The 15,870-nt window shown below is 34.4% G+C and overlaps 1 protein-coding gene across 5 annotated transcripts; it reads right to left on the minus strand.

Moving 5' to 3' along the window:
- Positions 1-10,171: 10,171 nt before the first annotated feature.
- LOC132064907 (serine/threonine-protein kinase SRK2E) lies at positions 10,172-15,870 on the minus strand. 5 transcript variants are annotated; one of them, XM_059458079.1, is made up of 10 exons: positions 15,635-15,870; positions 15,198-15,352; positions 14,304-14,378; positions 14,115-14,216; positions 13,984-14,037; positions 13,797-13,889; positions 13,534-13,626; positions 11,728-11,832; positions 11,551-11,649; positions 10,172-10,687 (listed from the first exon to the last, which is right to left on the minus strand). In XM_059458079.1, the coding sequence occupies exons 2-10, from the start codon at positions 15,339-15,341 to the stop codon at positions 10,397-10,399; spliced, it is 1,056 nt and encodes a 351-aa protein (XP_059314062.1). In that variant the 5' UTR covers positions 15,342-15,352; positions 15,635-15,870; the 3' UTR covers positions 10,172-10,396. The 5 variants fall into 5 exon arrangements, with proteins under 5 accessions (XP_059314062.1, XP_059314060.1, XP_059314061.1 ...); XM_059458077.1 differs by having other exon boundaries at positions 15,198-15,358; XM_059458078.1 differs by having other exon boundaries at positions 15,595-15,870.

Raw genomic sequence — 15,870 nt, forward strand, 5'->3', positions numbered from 1 at the left:
AATCTATGAGTGAGATATGCGATTTCTAATTCGTCATCATCACTTGACTCACTTCTTCCTTCAGCGTTCAGATTCATTTTCTTCTCTTCTTTGTTTGGTAGAGCAGCCATGTGAATGATCTTTTCTAGGTGTTAATCTTTTAGAAAGAATCCGCTCTGATACCAATTGTTATAATGCTATGCATCCACCAAACAATATATGAGGGACCTGGTTGTTTACCAGTTCCCTGATGCAGTGCAGTAAGTAGATAACACAAGAAATTATCGTGAAAAACTTCTTGCTCAAGGGACTAAAAACCACGACCTACCACGTAGGATTTTAACTCCACTACACCAAGCAACTTCAAATTACAACTCTTGCAATCTAGGAATTAACTCATATAATCCCTCCACCCTTATGGTACCTCTCTTTGCAAGGAACTCTTGACTATCTCTAGCCAAGCTACTAATATACCTAGACTACTCCTAGCCTAGTGTACCACTTAGTGTACCACTCAAACGTTTGTGAAGATTCACTTCCTACAAGCAGCCTTTGAGAATTCAACATTGTTTGACTACCTGCAGCCAAACACACTAATACACCTTGACTAACTCTAGCCAAGGGTACCACTCAATAGAATGAAGGTAAACTACCTACACAAAACTATTGAGAATTCAAAGTACCTACTACAGCTTCCTTTTGAGAAGAGTAGGTTTACAAATTTAAGAACAAACAAACAGAGACTTAACACTCCTAGGACTTAATGCAGCTTCAGTTGTAGGAGAATAGGTCCTTGGATTTGTTGAAGCTTTGTTCTTGAGTACACGTTGATGTGTGGAGACTTGCACTTTTGGATCTAAAAGATTTCTGGATTTTGCAAGAATCAAAACTTCACTTTAGCAGGATGTTTGAATATGTAGAGGAAGAGTGAAGATGACAGCCTATAAAACAACTCTGCTGCTGTATCTTTGCTCTGTTGTACTACTACAGCGGCAGCAGTTTTACAGTTGTAGAGTTGACTGTACGACACTTCAGGAGGCCTAGTCTTTCTATCATCGTTCCTGATTCCTCGTGTAGGTTTGTCAAATCATTAAAACACCAAAACACAAGATAGCATGGCTTATCAACGCTAGTCGAGTTATTTCATTTAATAACACACATACATATATATACACCTCATAATGGTACCTCGATTCAAAAGTTCTCTTTACAGCTGAAAATGAGCATGTTCTTGGGCCACTGTAGAAACATAGAGCCAAGGAAGGGCCGAAAACAAAAAAGAAATTGATGACATGCTCATTTGCATATATAACATATACTGTCTATGGATACTTTCTGAACCATGCAATAACATTTATAACATATACTGTCTATGAATACTTTCTGAACTATGCAATAACATTTTTCATAACACGACTCTCCCTCTTGAGTTATTTCAGCACAGTACAACCTTTTCTTATTTGCTATATATGACAAATGATTAGCAGCTATGTTTTTTCACTTCAAAAGCAATATTTGCAACTATAGAACGTGTTCCTCGATGATATAATTGTCATGATAGCATTTCATTTTCCTGTATATCATTTTAAGTATTTCTGTTCAAGAATTCAGTTATTGTTATTTCCAATTAAGCGAATTCAAAAATTGAAATAAGCTTCTCAAAATTAACTAGCTTTATTCTACATCTAAAACAGATAAATTCATCCATTGTACTACCTACTAACTACTACTATGAGAGAGGAATTGATATTCGTGCAGTTGTAGTATAAGTAATTGGTGTATGCTTGGTTAGTTATATCAGGTCAACGATAGATGTTTTTTTAATGAAATTCAAAAGATTTCATTTGTAAAATTCTGAAAATTAATAGAATTTGATTAATTATTGCTAATATATGATATACTATGTTAGCGGATTTTGTTTTATATGTATAGCAATACTTGTCAGCGAGGAATCTTCAGTATCCAACTCATCTTGAATTGATCAGTACAGTGTATTAGTGAAAAGTGTGATGCCACGCCAGTGATACTTTATCCACCTCAGAGTTTAGATTTTAGGTGGTTAGGCTAGGATATTGATGTGTGAGGCTTCAACTAAGAGAATATAATTTTCCATTCTTATGGCGCACGAGAATGCAGCCCTACCAAATTATTGTTTCACAAAGATAAAAAAGTAAACCAATCGCTAGACATATTGGTCACTTCTTTCACTTCGGAAGACCTAAAGTGACCTGTCCATTCATACACTTCAGGTATTCCTATTCTGTATCCAAACAGACCTTTTTGCAGTTATCGGAGCAAAACCAACACCAAAGGGGACGCCACCTCATTGCACATCCAACCGATTTTAAAAAAAGCCCCAATTTTTAATGGTCAAACTCCACGAATTTACAAATTAGTGAATTTACAATTAAAATGAGTTGGCACAATTTAATTGAGTTGGCACAATTTAAATGGTGGCACAATTTAATTGCTACTTAATCCACGTAGGAGACGACTGGTGTTGGTTCTGCTCCGATAACGGTGCAAAAAGTGTCTAAGTGGAATAGGAATGGCTCACTTGAAGTGTCTAAATGGAACAAGGTCCATTTTAGATGCTCAAGTGAAAGAAGTGGATGACCACAGGTGTTTGTCGATGAGTTTAGCCATAAAAAAATTTCTGGCTAAAAATACCACCCTCTATTCAACGAATAATCGTCACAACTATTTGTATCTTTTTTTTTTTTTTTTTAATAATCGTGGTGTGAGAGCCGATTTACGCGCATCTCTACTAATTTTACGAGATACCCATCAGCACAAGTACTAGCCTATTGGGTATTTATGTCCATCAAAGCTTGGACAGATGAAAAGAAATCATCTAGTGCTTTTGCCGCCGCTAAAATTTAAACATGAAATCTCATGATTCTTAACTCACTTCCTTGGTCACTAGACCGCACCTTAGCCTTGACACAACCATTTGTACATTTTGATCTGGCTTAAAAGAGACCTTACGACAAAAATGAAGGTATAGATGTTATCATCTTTACAAATCACCTAAATTGTTTGAGTTTAAATGCTTTCCTTTCTCTATAGTATTTGCCATCTTTTGTACCTTCTATTTGAGTGGATCCAAACTGTTGTAAGACAAGTTCGGATTCATGAAATTAAGTATACGTCATAGATTATGTCAATCTAACATGTTGTCATTGTCTATATTTCACAGTTTCTCAGGGTGAGAGGGAGAAATATTGACGTGTGTGTGTGTGTCTATTATTAGTCTCCAAAACTTGGAGGATAATATTTTATGCGATCGAAAGCAGAAATATGGTACATATAGGGTAAATGTTATCATTTTTTTTTATTATAAGTTTTAATTGCAAATCTTGGGGTCCTCACGTGCGAGGTATTGGAACCCACATAGCAGTATAGCAGCCGCTGTGATCTGAGAGATTTTGGATTACATGGTCAACATATCGCGTCCATCTGGGCTATATAGATATTTGATGTCACATTTCCAAACCAAGATGGTAGGATCGGAGCCATCAAGCATAGCTGGATGAGACACGTGTTGGCATCTCTACTGTCATGCATATCATGTATGTGTGAAGAAAAACTAGTAAATGGAGAATTACCAAGAATTGTTCTAATTGGATGGGTGAGATCTTTCGATTTAATCAAATACATATAGTGAGTTTTAGCTATGAGAATGATAAAAAATCCAAATACATTTAGAGAATTTCCCATTTAAAGGATCTCATGTGATGCGAATTCGAATTTGTAGAATTAGTGAGTAATCGAACACCGAATGATTATTAAAAAAAAAAAAAAAAAAAAAAAACTAGTAGTGAACTGAGAAGCACAAAACTTATTTGGCTGAAATATTGTTCAATCTGTCAATCACAAAGGAAATGTGGTCAAGTGAAAGAGTTTATGTCTATTTTCTTTCTGACCGAAAAGCTTCAACCCAATCTATTTTTTATGACAAGCTCGAATCATTATCAACCCAATTTTCAGAACTTATTAATTATTCGAAACCGTGCATCTAATTACTCCAAATCACCAACGGAACGCGATGCAGAGAGTAAAAAAATTTTCTTGCTGGATTCAAAAAATAAATGGCGAAAACTATGTTCAACATCTACTATATATACATAAAAAAGTAATTTTAACTTGTATATACAGTGTAATTTTTTGCCAAAGGGGTTCGGCGAACCCCTGGCCCCTTACTAACTCCGCCTCTGACTGAACGTACCCTAATAGTTCCAGCAACCTTATCTAATGGTAGTAGTATTTCTCACGATGCAAGTTTTAAACCATAGGATCCAAAAAATGAGTGTCATTATTTATGACGTATTATTATTTTCTTGCTCTGGTGCAAAATTTAGCATGCATTTTCTAAGCCTTTCCCAAGGGTTTGAACGTAGAAGGAAGTATTAATTGACAAAGGAAAAAAGGTCATCGAAATGGGACCTAGGTTGTGCAGACTAGTGCAACAAGACAAACTAAAGTGACCTTCCAATCGATTCTAATGAGTAAAATACAGCAGGATTTTGTGAATCATTCTCACAATGAATGGTATTTCACGTACCATGCTTTATTCTTCTAAATGAGCAAAAGAATAAGATCAAATAAAGATTTTAAACAGAATATATGAGACGCTGCAACATGGCACGGCGCTTCTATCAACTTCATGCAACACTATAAAGAGCACTGATTCTTCAATCTTTAAAGAGAAACTATTAACCTTGGGATAGGGGATAGAATCATATACGGTTTCATGATAAAAAATTATGAGTTTTTATGCGACTTCAAGACTCAATTAGTTACTATTATGATAGTAATAATTGATCTTCTAATAATTTTTTATAGATATTTAATAAACAAAATCTGGATAAAAGCTATTAGATTCAGGTAAACGCATAAATAACACAGTGATCCACCAATGGATGGACCTTAGATCGTCATCTGTTTTTCCTCGCGTGAAAGTATTCTCTCATAGTGCCATTATCGATATAGGCTTGGAATTTTGTTGAATGTTGAATTCAATGAACGGAAAAGGACCAAATATACCCCTGTACTATTGAAAAAGGGTCAAATATACCCTTCGTTATACTTTGGGTCCAATTATACCCTTACCGTTATACTATTGGCTCAAATATACCCTTCATCCGTTAAAGTTGTCCACCTTGGGCATCCTATCCTACGTGGCAGTGACATTGGATGAGGTGAATACCACGTGGCATTGCCACCTCATCACCTCCTAACCCATTTTACTCCTCCACTCTTCCACCACTAAAATTTCCATCCCCTCCACCATATAATTACAGCTCTAGAAAAGAAAGGACTTACTATTGAAATTAAGAAAAACGAAAGAGCTTCTTGAAGATTCGGAGCAGTTCGCACACTCACAGATTTAATTCGGACCCGGAATTGCACTACTGTACCTCTGTTCAAATTTTCGCTTTTGAAATCAATTCATTTAAAGTATATACTTCCACTATAATTCTTGTTAGTCAATACCTCAATCCGAGCATTTACAAATTGACATCCATTGCTAGGTTATTGAAACTTCTTCTTGATTTGCAGAAATTAGTGCAGTATGAAAAGGAAACGTAAATGAAATTCTTGCATTGGTACCTTTAAATTGCGGTCCTTTTTTCCTAGAGCTATAATTATATGGCGGTAATGGTGGCCATGGTGATGGAGGGGGTGTAAATTTTAGTGGTGGAAAAGGAGAGGAGTAAAATGAGTTAGGAGCTGATGAGGTGGCAATGCCACGTGGCATCCACCTCATCAAATGTCACTGCCACGTAGGATAGGATGTCCAAGGTGGACAATTTTAACGGATGAAGGGTATATTTAGTGATAATAAGATAACTAAGAAGAAATGATTTGACCCAAAGTATAACGAAGGGTATATTTAGTCCTTTTCCAATAGTACAGGGGTATATTTGGCCCTTTTCCGTTCAATGAATTTGTTGCAAGATACTCCCATATTGTTCTTGAAATGATCTCCCACTCCTACTAGTCTCTTGCTCTGGGACCACGAAAGAGGCGATTCTTGGGATTAATTTGTTTAAGTGATGATTACTAGTTGTAATAATTAATTGTAATAATTAAACTTCCACAAACTTTCTTTTTTCCCGTAAAACAGACAACGAGGCTAACTTCTCCTTTCTAGAAGTCATGAAGTTATTGAGATGAGAAGTGGACTAAGCATTAACATTATGGTCCCACATAGTAGTACTCCCTCCGTTCCATAATAAGTGGTTTTTTACGTTTTTTAATTTTTTTAAAAATAAGTGGTGCTTTAGGATTTTAAGAAGACTTTGGGCAGATTCTTCAAGATTATCTTTATTTAAATAGTCAAGATTCATTAACTACATTTTCTTTTTCTAGAAAGTAGTAAAATTTGATTAGGGGTAAGTTAGTAAAAACACTCCTAATTTTCTAGGAGTGAGCAATTTCTTAACGGGTTTATATGAGCATAACAAACCACTTATTATGGAACGGAGGGAGTAAAATTTTATCTGCACGTTTACACCATACATCATATGTACTTTTGAAATAACTATCACTTAACTTTGGTTAGTTAATACTCCCTCCGTTTCAATTTATATGAACCCATTTTTATTTGACGCCATTTGACATTTAAGAAAAGGAAAGACTTTTGAAACTTGTGGTTGAGAATAAGCCCGAAAATTTGTGTGATCATAAATCGTTCATAAGTGAATTTGTTTCAAATTGTGAAGAAGAGGTCATTCATTTAGCACGGGACTAAAAGGAAATAGGTTCAAACAAATTGAAACAGAGGGAGTATATGTTTTCCCTTTATTAAATCATTTAACAATAATAAATTATATTGATTTGACATAAATACCCATATAGTAGGACTAGTTTCACGCATGATCATCAAATTCTATCCACATTATAAAAGTAAAGTCAGAAAACTGTATACAGTTAATGTTTTGCTTGCAATAATGGATAAAGTTATTATGACTTTATTATATATCAATATGTCATGTGAACCTAATTAAACTGTATAAGAGTGCATCAATAGGACAAACTAGTACTAAAATATGTACTAAAGTCACATTAACTCCTTCAACTTCTTCGACTAATAACTTTTTTGTCGCTGTCAAGAACTCGCCACAATTATGAGAACTCCTTTTACTAATTGTGAGGAAGATAATAAGAGAAGTGTACGACTTGGTTTTTTCTTTCACTATACCATAACAATTTCGATTCCCCACTTGGTTTAATTTCATTTGTCGTCTATAGAGGTGTGGTGCATTTGGAGATTAGCATATTATCTTTTACGCATTTTATTGAACAGACAAAGAAATGTGGATAAGCACTTTGAAAATAGCGCATATGCAAATCGTCAAACTGGTGGTAAATGGTTGAAAGTCTAGGATTTTATTTGCAAAAATATTCTTATAGTGAAGACAGTAAAGTCAAACACTTTATCTACAATGCATGGCATCAAAGGTTACGGCACAAATGGATACTAATTGATGGTAACACCTACATATATTGTCCCTCTCAAGCTGATTCTTAATTATCCTAATGATGAATTGATGATGTATGCACACCCAAATTATGAGGAAGTCAAAAAGAAATTGGATATGGCTTTAAGTTTTAAATGGAGGGAAGGAAAAATCTTACCCCTCGTAGATGTATGTAACAAGCCAACAAGTTCACATTTTTTTATTTTAGGAGTCAAAATTTAATCATCTGAATATTTTATCGGTAATATTAAAAAACTATCTTTGTGGGCTATGATTACATTCATTTTATGGCGTATCATTTAAAATTCATTTTTCTCTTTTCCTGATATAAGCTTCTAAAGTATTTTATTCTAATATTTAAATTTTATTTTATTTTTATTCAGTAAAATATCTCTTTTCCTGATATGAACTTCTGAAGTATTTTATTCTAATATTTGAATTTCATTTTATTTTTATTCAGTAAAATATCTAAGTAGTAAAAAAATTATAAATAAGAATGACGCGTGGTTATTATCCTCTTGGCCTTTTATCTGGCGTTTAAGTTTCTGATAATCCATTAAGAAAAACAATTAATAACATAAATTATAAGATATTTGATTAAAATACCATATTATATGCCTTAGTAATGATGGAATTGAAAGAAAAAAAAAACCCTGTGAGTCCCCATATTTATATACTACTAATTATGGGTTAAAAACACTTATTAAAGGTTGGAAAAACAAAGGGTATTCCAACACTTGGAAGATGAATGTGGAGTTTTCGCAGAAAACATGGGAAAAAGTGAGCTTGGAGATACCCAAGAATGATACCCCATATCTAGCCTGCCAAATTTAGCCAAACTAGGTGACCTACTCTTTGATTCCAATTCGGAAGTTACTGCTGATAGAGAACTATCCTACACACCCACTTCCATTTTTGAACAATGATTGACATTCCAAAAAAGTGACACTGGCATTTTGAATTCCACACGTAGTTCCCCCGTTACTGTGACACTTCACTTATATCTACTATAATTTAAATCCCTAATCTACCTGCCTCAAGTTAACACTTGTTATAAGAAATTCACGGTCGTATATGACTCATTAAAGAGCGAAACGTTTCTTATTAGAAGTTTTTTCATTCATAAGCTCAAACCCCAAAACTCTATTATATTGGTTAATGTGGTGGGATCGTATTGGTCCTACCATATTCTTGATGGTTCAAATAACCCATTAAATAATCTAAATTAACCATACAAAAGAAGGTTTTCTAAATTATGTGACTAAAAGAAACAAATCTAACAAAATGAGCCAACAATTTTAGGTTTCACTTCACGAATCATTGTTCAACTTTCAGTTTATTATAATCAAAAGCATGAAACTAGTTTTTGTAAAATAAAGATAACTCAATTATGTCTATATATCACAAACAATGCTAATAAACCTTATCCTGGAAACACAAGTGGCTACAATTTTAGCAACATATCTTACATATTGTTCACACAACACATCTGAAAAAATATTTTGTAACCCACTTAAAAATATTGTAAAATATCGTGTCTCATGATAAATGACATCGAGTAAGGTTGATCAGAAAATGAGTATTTTTTGTTCTTTAAAGTAGTGTTATGGATTATGTAAGTTGTGTAGCTTTTGCCGGGGTTTTCACAAATTTCTTGAAGGGAACAAAAGTTAAACAACGACTATAAATCATCCTATCAGGGCAAATAACCTAAAAATAACACCCATTTTGTTCCTTAAAGTGACGCCACGAGGATTATGTAAAGTGAGTTGCTTACATGATATTATTGTACATGTGGTTGCCTAGTTGGATCTTTTGGGACTGAATCAGTATATAGCAAAAAAAATCTTGCTTGTGAAATTACGAAAAGAAAAATAGCAAAAAATTATAATATTGGATTTAAAAAATGATCAACGATTGCAATCTCTAAAATATCTCAAATCTAAGGAGATGTAGTCCTCTAATTTTTCTTCTTACGACTGTCAACTAGCTCAACTACTTGAAAACTTGTTCTTGAAGTGATAGAAATTGTTTGTTGAACTTGATCACGGACGTAGCGCCAAACTTTAATCATAGACATGGAGGTAGATTTTGATGTATAAAAGGCTTCTTCTTGATATACATATGCATGATCTTCTGATCATCTGATGATACTTTTGGCTTAGGAAAAACTTCTATTTATAGTTTTGATTAGCTTACAATTTGACTAAGCATGCTGCATAATTTAGCATGTGTCAAGATTCTATTGGTTCTTTCATTTAACTTAGCACACCATGTCATTTGACATTTGTCAAATTTGAGCTTCTATAAAATGACATTTTGGACTAATAAGTGGGCTCATCATTTACAAGTCAATTAAATGGACTACCTCAATGAAATTAAATTTATAACTAAATCCATGTGTATCGAACTTAACAATTAATCCAACTATATTAGACTTGGTATTTGTTTGAGTTAATATGATTTGAATTTAGGACATAATCCAATTTTGATATGGATTTAAATCCAATAACAGTTATATGTCTATATAGTATTTCTTTCTTGATTTTTTTTTCTAAAATTTCGCATGATACTTGGGCATAATAGAGTTTTTTTTTTTTCTTTTTCTAGCTATACTTGAGAAATAGTGTCAGTTCCATTATGCCAAATGCATGCAAGATTTGGTTGAGACTACTTTACATTTAGTAAATAGTAACAGAAGAAAATTTACAGCTACCGGGTAAACATTACTGTGAAATAAAATCGTTACATAGTAGTTTGCAAGAACACACATTTAAAAGGGAAATTCAAGCAACATGCAACAGCAACAGCCACTGCGTAAAACAAAGAGGAAAGACCTGAATTGCTGCAAACTGCATTTCATATACAAGAAGCAGTGGATACTCAAACTGGTGATGTTTGATCTGTCAACTTAGCCATCCACATATCTTTTACATTGCATAGACAATCTCTCCGCTGCTATCGATATCAAGGTCAGGATCACTCTCCAAGTCTTCTTCCATGTCATAATCAATGTCCAAGCTTCCAGTGAGATAATGATTAAGACTGTTGGTCCCAGCAGCAGGAATGGTGGCATCAGTTATTATTTGCATGATTTCATCATTGCTCTGCATACGTTGATCTGGCTCCTCAAACTGGTTGTTTGTAGTATTATCCATCAGATCTGCAGGAAGGTTCCTCAAAAACCACTCATGGTTCTTTATCTCAGGGATCGATATCCTCTGTTTCAATGCAAAATGATAGCATGACGATAAAAATTTAAAAAATATGGAAAAAAAGATAAAAATGAATATCAAAATATGACTAGTAAATACTATCTCATTCACCAGGCAACTCAACAAACAAAAGAAAGAATCCTCACATAAGAACCGCAATGAAGAGGTTGGCCAAAAGTAAAGATAATCTCAGGCAAAAGGAAGAAATCCATGAAAGACTAAGTAGGCGTTTGTACATGAATTTAGTGATATTTGAAAAAAAAAAAAAAAAACAGTATTTGAAGTTGAAGTTGAAAAATGGTATTGAAAGTTTTAAGTTGTGTTTGGACATGCATTTTACTCAAAGAAAAAAATTGAAATTTTGGGAGTGGGAAAAAGTTTCACTCGACACCACTTCATAAACTAACCAAAATTTTGAAAAAAGTTCATGTCCAAACGGGTCCTAATACACAGATAACTGAGTACTCCCTCCGTTCACTTTTACTTGTCCACAATGGACTTTGCACAACCTTTAAGAAACAATAATTGAAGTGAGTATTTTACCATAATACCCATATTAATTGGTGTATAATTTAAAGTCTTGAAAAATGATTTGAGGAATAAGTAATTAATGTTTAAGGATAAAACAAAGTTGACAAGTAAAAGTGAAAAATTATTTTTAGTATAATGGACAAGTAAAAGTGAAAGAAGCGAATATAAGATCTTTTTGACCAAACAGGAATGAAGTCCAAACAATTTAATAGCAATGCACCAAGCGTTAAACAACACAACCGACAATTACTAGAAAGAACTCAAATCATATTTTGAGACAGAAGGTGACCAAGAAAATCTGAATACAGGACACCGAAATCATTTGTGGAAAAGATTACCTTTGCAGGATCAGCAACAAAAATCCTTGATATTAGATGACGACATTCTGGAGAGATATGTACATAATCAGGAATTGAATACTGTACGTTCAAGATTCGCTGCATAACAGGAAATGATTCGAGTCAAATAAAGACAATAATGCGGATTTTGCAGTAACAATAGAGCATAGAAGTTACCTGTATTGTCTTCCGAAAATTTTTAGGCTCCTCTGGGTCTTCAAAAGGGTATGCTCCCACCAGCATGACATACAAAGTCACTCCACAAGACCAGACATCTGCAATCTGCAATAATTTGGAAAACAATTAAAAGATCATCAGGCACAAAAAAGTTTAGTGAATTCTTAGTTTGCAAAAAGGAAGGTTAAATCATCAAAACCATAACAAGAAGGAAATTTTTCTAATACTACTTATAAATACTGCTTGGAAATTTTTCTTTAGCATTGTTACTTTGGTACAAACATGAACACAAGCAAAACGGCTAAGGCACTGTTCGAGGTGGCAAAAAGTTTGACCACATATCTGAAGATCAAAATTACTTCACTTAACTATTTCAAGTCCCTCAATTGCTAGTATTGAAATGTTGAATTTGCACGTTAGGGTCTTATGGTTCACTATATCATTTACTTTATTAGAAAAAAAAAAACACATTAAGTTAGCCTCCACACATTGACTGAATTGCCTATCTCTCCAATATATTCCCGTTTATAAATAAGGAGAGGAACATCAAGAATCTTTCATAATTAGATCAATACAGAAAATTTAGAATCTATCAGATCATGATTAAATTTAGCAAACATCTTATCAATCAAAAAATGATTAAATTTTGTAAACATCTAAAGTGTATAAACGCTATAATGTTGTAAGTAAATATGGGTAATAGCCAATAGGGGTTTAATAGGTCGGCATGAACTTCAACAAGAAACCGTCTATTTTCTGCTTAAATCATCAAGCACTTCCGAAACTTTTAACGTTTTCACTGGAAAAGTGGAATTCTTTTTACATTTGCAAACAATTCTATTCTTCAATGACAATTTAATGTTCCTCTGATGCCAAATGGTGTCAAAAACACTTGTACTGCAAAATGCATGCTTAGATTCAATTCTTTTTTTTAGAAAATAATAATAATTGAGCAGGGGAAAAAGTAAACATATAATGAACATTTAAAACATATTTCTAAGCTTCTCTATGACTTTCTTTTCTTTTCCTTAAATCAGAGAAGATGAATAAGATGGTTGCATTTTCCATTAGGTTGCCCATAGTCCTGCATAAGTTGAACAGTCCTCACACACCAAGTAAGGAACAACACTCCTAGAAATCCTGTGTTCCCTGACCAACTTCCCACCATTATCACGCACTGATGATCACATCTCAAATAGTTGTCTAAGTTACCAGTTTTCAGAAAACAAAAACAAAACAAAAAACAACGTTGTCTAAAAAGTATTGCCGTTATGCAAAGAGTAACTCAAGCCTTTTTTTTTTTTAACAGACAAAGTAGGGTTTTCAGGTAAGGTTTTTTTCAACTGCGAGTTAGTTAAAGTTAAGACATAAAATTATTTGCCCATTAGATTATCTGCCGGTAAGGTCTCAGAATTGTGGCAGCGCTAGAAACTCATTCGAACAGCCCAGCTTTGGGTCCATGCTGTGCCACACTCCGCTCAGGTACGTGCATTTAAACGTCTACCAACCTCTACGTAGAGAAATGGGTACCAGAACCAAACCTGGAGCATTGGTTAAAAATAGCAAGGCAGGGGAAGGGGAAGAGGTGGTCACCACCCCATTGCCATTCCTAATTTGTCATTCCATAGCACTGATCAGATGATTACCTATTTATTATCTTATTAAGAAAGAGTAGGCCAAAATATGCAATTAGAATTTGCGGTCAGGAAGATGAGCTTACGAGCACTTCATCCATCAACCACACCACTGACCAAATCATAACACAAGAAACCATCGGCTCTGGTGAGATTAAAATGAAAAGTATACCTTCCCGTCATATTCTTTCTTCAATAACACTTCTGGAGCAATATATGCAGGTGTACCAACAGTTGACTTTGGTTGTGAATGCAACACCGAGGACTGCAACAACGGTCAAAATAACCGTCAATAAGACAGGAAGGACATATTAATATAGGAGGGGGGAAGAAAGAAGCAAACACTTCACCGGATTGAGGTATAACTGCATATATATGAGGAATCACCTTGTGGCACAATTGTCACAGAAAACAGTAGAGTGAAGATAACAATACCTTAGAATATCCAAAATCACAAATCTTTAGCCTTGGTGCAGGGCTTCCATCCAGTAGTGTATTCTCTAATTTCAAGTCTCTGTGGCATACTTGCTTCATAAAAAGAACCAATTGCAAGCAAATCATTAAAATTTCACAAACTCGATAGATTGTCAATTCACTTGAAAGTAGAGAACAGTGGAAGTACCATAGCATGACAATAGCTGACCCCTGATATGAGTTGTTGGAAGAAAAACCGTGCCTGAAATTACAGCTAATATAGCCTATTAATATATTCAGGACAAAGTGACAACCAAAATTATAATTTAAAGTATTTACCTCATCCTCGCTGAAACGGCCAGCATTGCATATGCGCTCAAACAGCTCTCCTCCAGATGCATATTCCATCACAATAGCCAAATGAGTTGGTGTCAAAATGACCTGAAACCATATTTCCCATGATTAGTTATAAGTATAAATCGTTCAATACCTGAGCCATCATCGAAGACTGTCTTGGATGAATGTTACCTCTTTGAATCTGACTATGTTAGGGTGCCTCAATGATCTATGGTTGATGATTTCTCTCTTAACATTTTCATCAATCTGCAATGCATCAACGGCACGCGTCAATAAATGACTGGATGAATAGGTAAAGTTAAGTGGCAGAAAACATACACAGATAGTGAATCCTCACAAATCCAAAAAAGAAAAGCCAAGAAGTGTAAAGCCAATTAGCCCCCTTTTCCATTGGTTGTCACTTCCAAGTAAGTGACAGTTGTTCAAGTTAACTGAAATGTAATCACAAGATTTTCCCTTACAAACGAATGCCCTCAGACCTTCTTTATACCAACCTGTATTTGAGGAAAAACCTTTTCCTCTTTCTTTTGTAATATTGTCTGCATCTAACTGATGTCTTCTAATGAAAGCTTTCTTACTTCATAAAAAAGAATGACCTTTAAACCTAGAGTTGGGAGGCAAGTGTTTCTAGATCTCACACACACCCGTTATCTAACTCCCATATGAACACTCAAATCTGGATGCTAAACAAACATCAATCAATCAACTACGCCACAATCCAAAACTAGTTCAGGCCAGCTACCCATTCTGTTCTATACAGCCCCACTTCACTATGATGCAAAAAAAAAAACAAAAAAAAAAACTTTAGACAAAAATACTTGATGTAAATCCCCCTTGTGAGCAGAGACAAGAAAATAACACCCAGAAAGCATTTAACTTGAAAGCACCATAAAGCAAAACTTGGTTACAAAACCTTTCCGTAAAAACATGACCATTAATTCACAGATTTAGCGCCAAATCTTGATTTTAAACTTCATAAAGCAAACAGAAAACAACTATAATCAAATTCCAAGAAGGAGAATATGAGAAAAATTAGAGTTAAAAGTAAGAAAGAGAAAGACTAACCTTCTCACCTCTCTCGATATACTTGACAGCAACAAGCTCATTAGTTTGCCTATCCCTCATAAGCCTTGCAACACCAAAATTACCAGCACCAATATCCTTGACAAGCTCATATCTATCACTATCATGCATGATCGGCACGTCCATTCCTTGTCCTACTGTTACTGCCATCCGATCCATTACTTAAAACAAGAAACCTCTCTTTTTCACTTCAACAAGTTAGCATTATTACACACCCCCCACCTAAAAGGCTAAAACCCCACAATCAAGAAAACCACTAAAATCTTAAATCAAAGAGAAAAAAAAAATTGAATTTAGAAATGCTACGTGGAAGAAGATGAATCACAGGATTTTGAGTATAGTTGGTAGTTGAAGATAGACAGGGATGGGAAACAATAACAAGTGATGGATGAGTTCAATCCCGTGAAATATGTACTTACCTATAACAAAGTAAATGATGAGATTGAACTTGTGTTAAGGTTTTGATTTAGTAGACGTGTTATTATTCATCAAGATATAAAGATCTTTTTGTGTGTGTATATAGGCTTAGGCTTAGGCTTAGAGAGAAAGAAGAGAGTTGAGCTCGTGAAGTAAGCTGCTTTTCTTCTTTCTTTAATTTAGTAGTTGTTTTTTCAGCTACCTTCTTCTTTGGGTTTCCAGAACACCCACGCAGACA

Source organism: Lycium ferocissimum, chromosome 7 (genome assembly GCF_029784015.1).
Source record: "Lycium ferocissimum isolate CSIRO_LF1 chromosome 7, AGI_CSIRO_Lferr_CH_V1, whole genome shotgun sequence".
In the NCBI taxonomy this organism is placed as follows: Eukaryota; Viridiplantae; Streptophyta; class Magnoliopsida; order Solanales; family Solanaceae; genus Lycium; species Lycium ferocissimum.

Coding starts and splice junctions, on each gene's coding strand:
- LOC132064907 (XM_059458075.1), bottom strand. CDS start 15,374: ATGGATCGGATGGCAGTAACAGTAGGACAAGGAATGGACGTGCCGATC. Junction 13,890..13,983: donor TCAGCTATTGTCATGCTATG/GTACTTCCACTG, acceptor CTTTTTATGAAG/CAAGTATGCCACAGAGACTT. Junction 13,627..13,796: donor GTGATTTTGGATATTCTAAG/GTATTGTTATCT, acceptor CCGTTGTTGCAG/TCCTCGGTGTTGCATTCACA.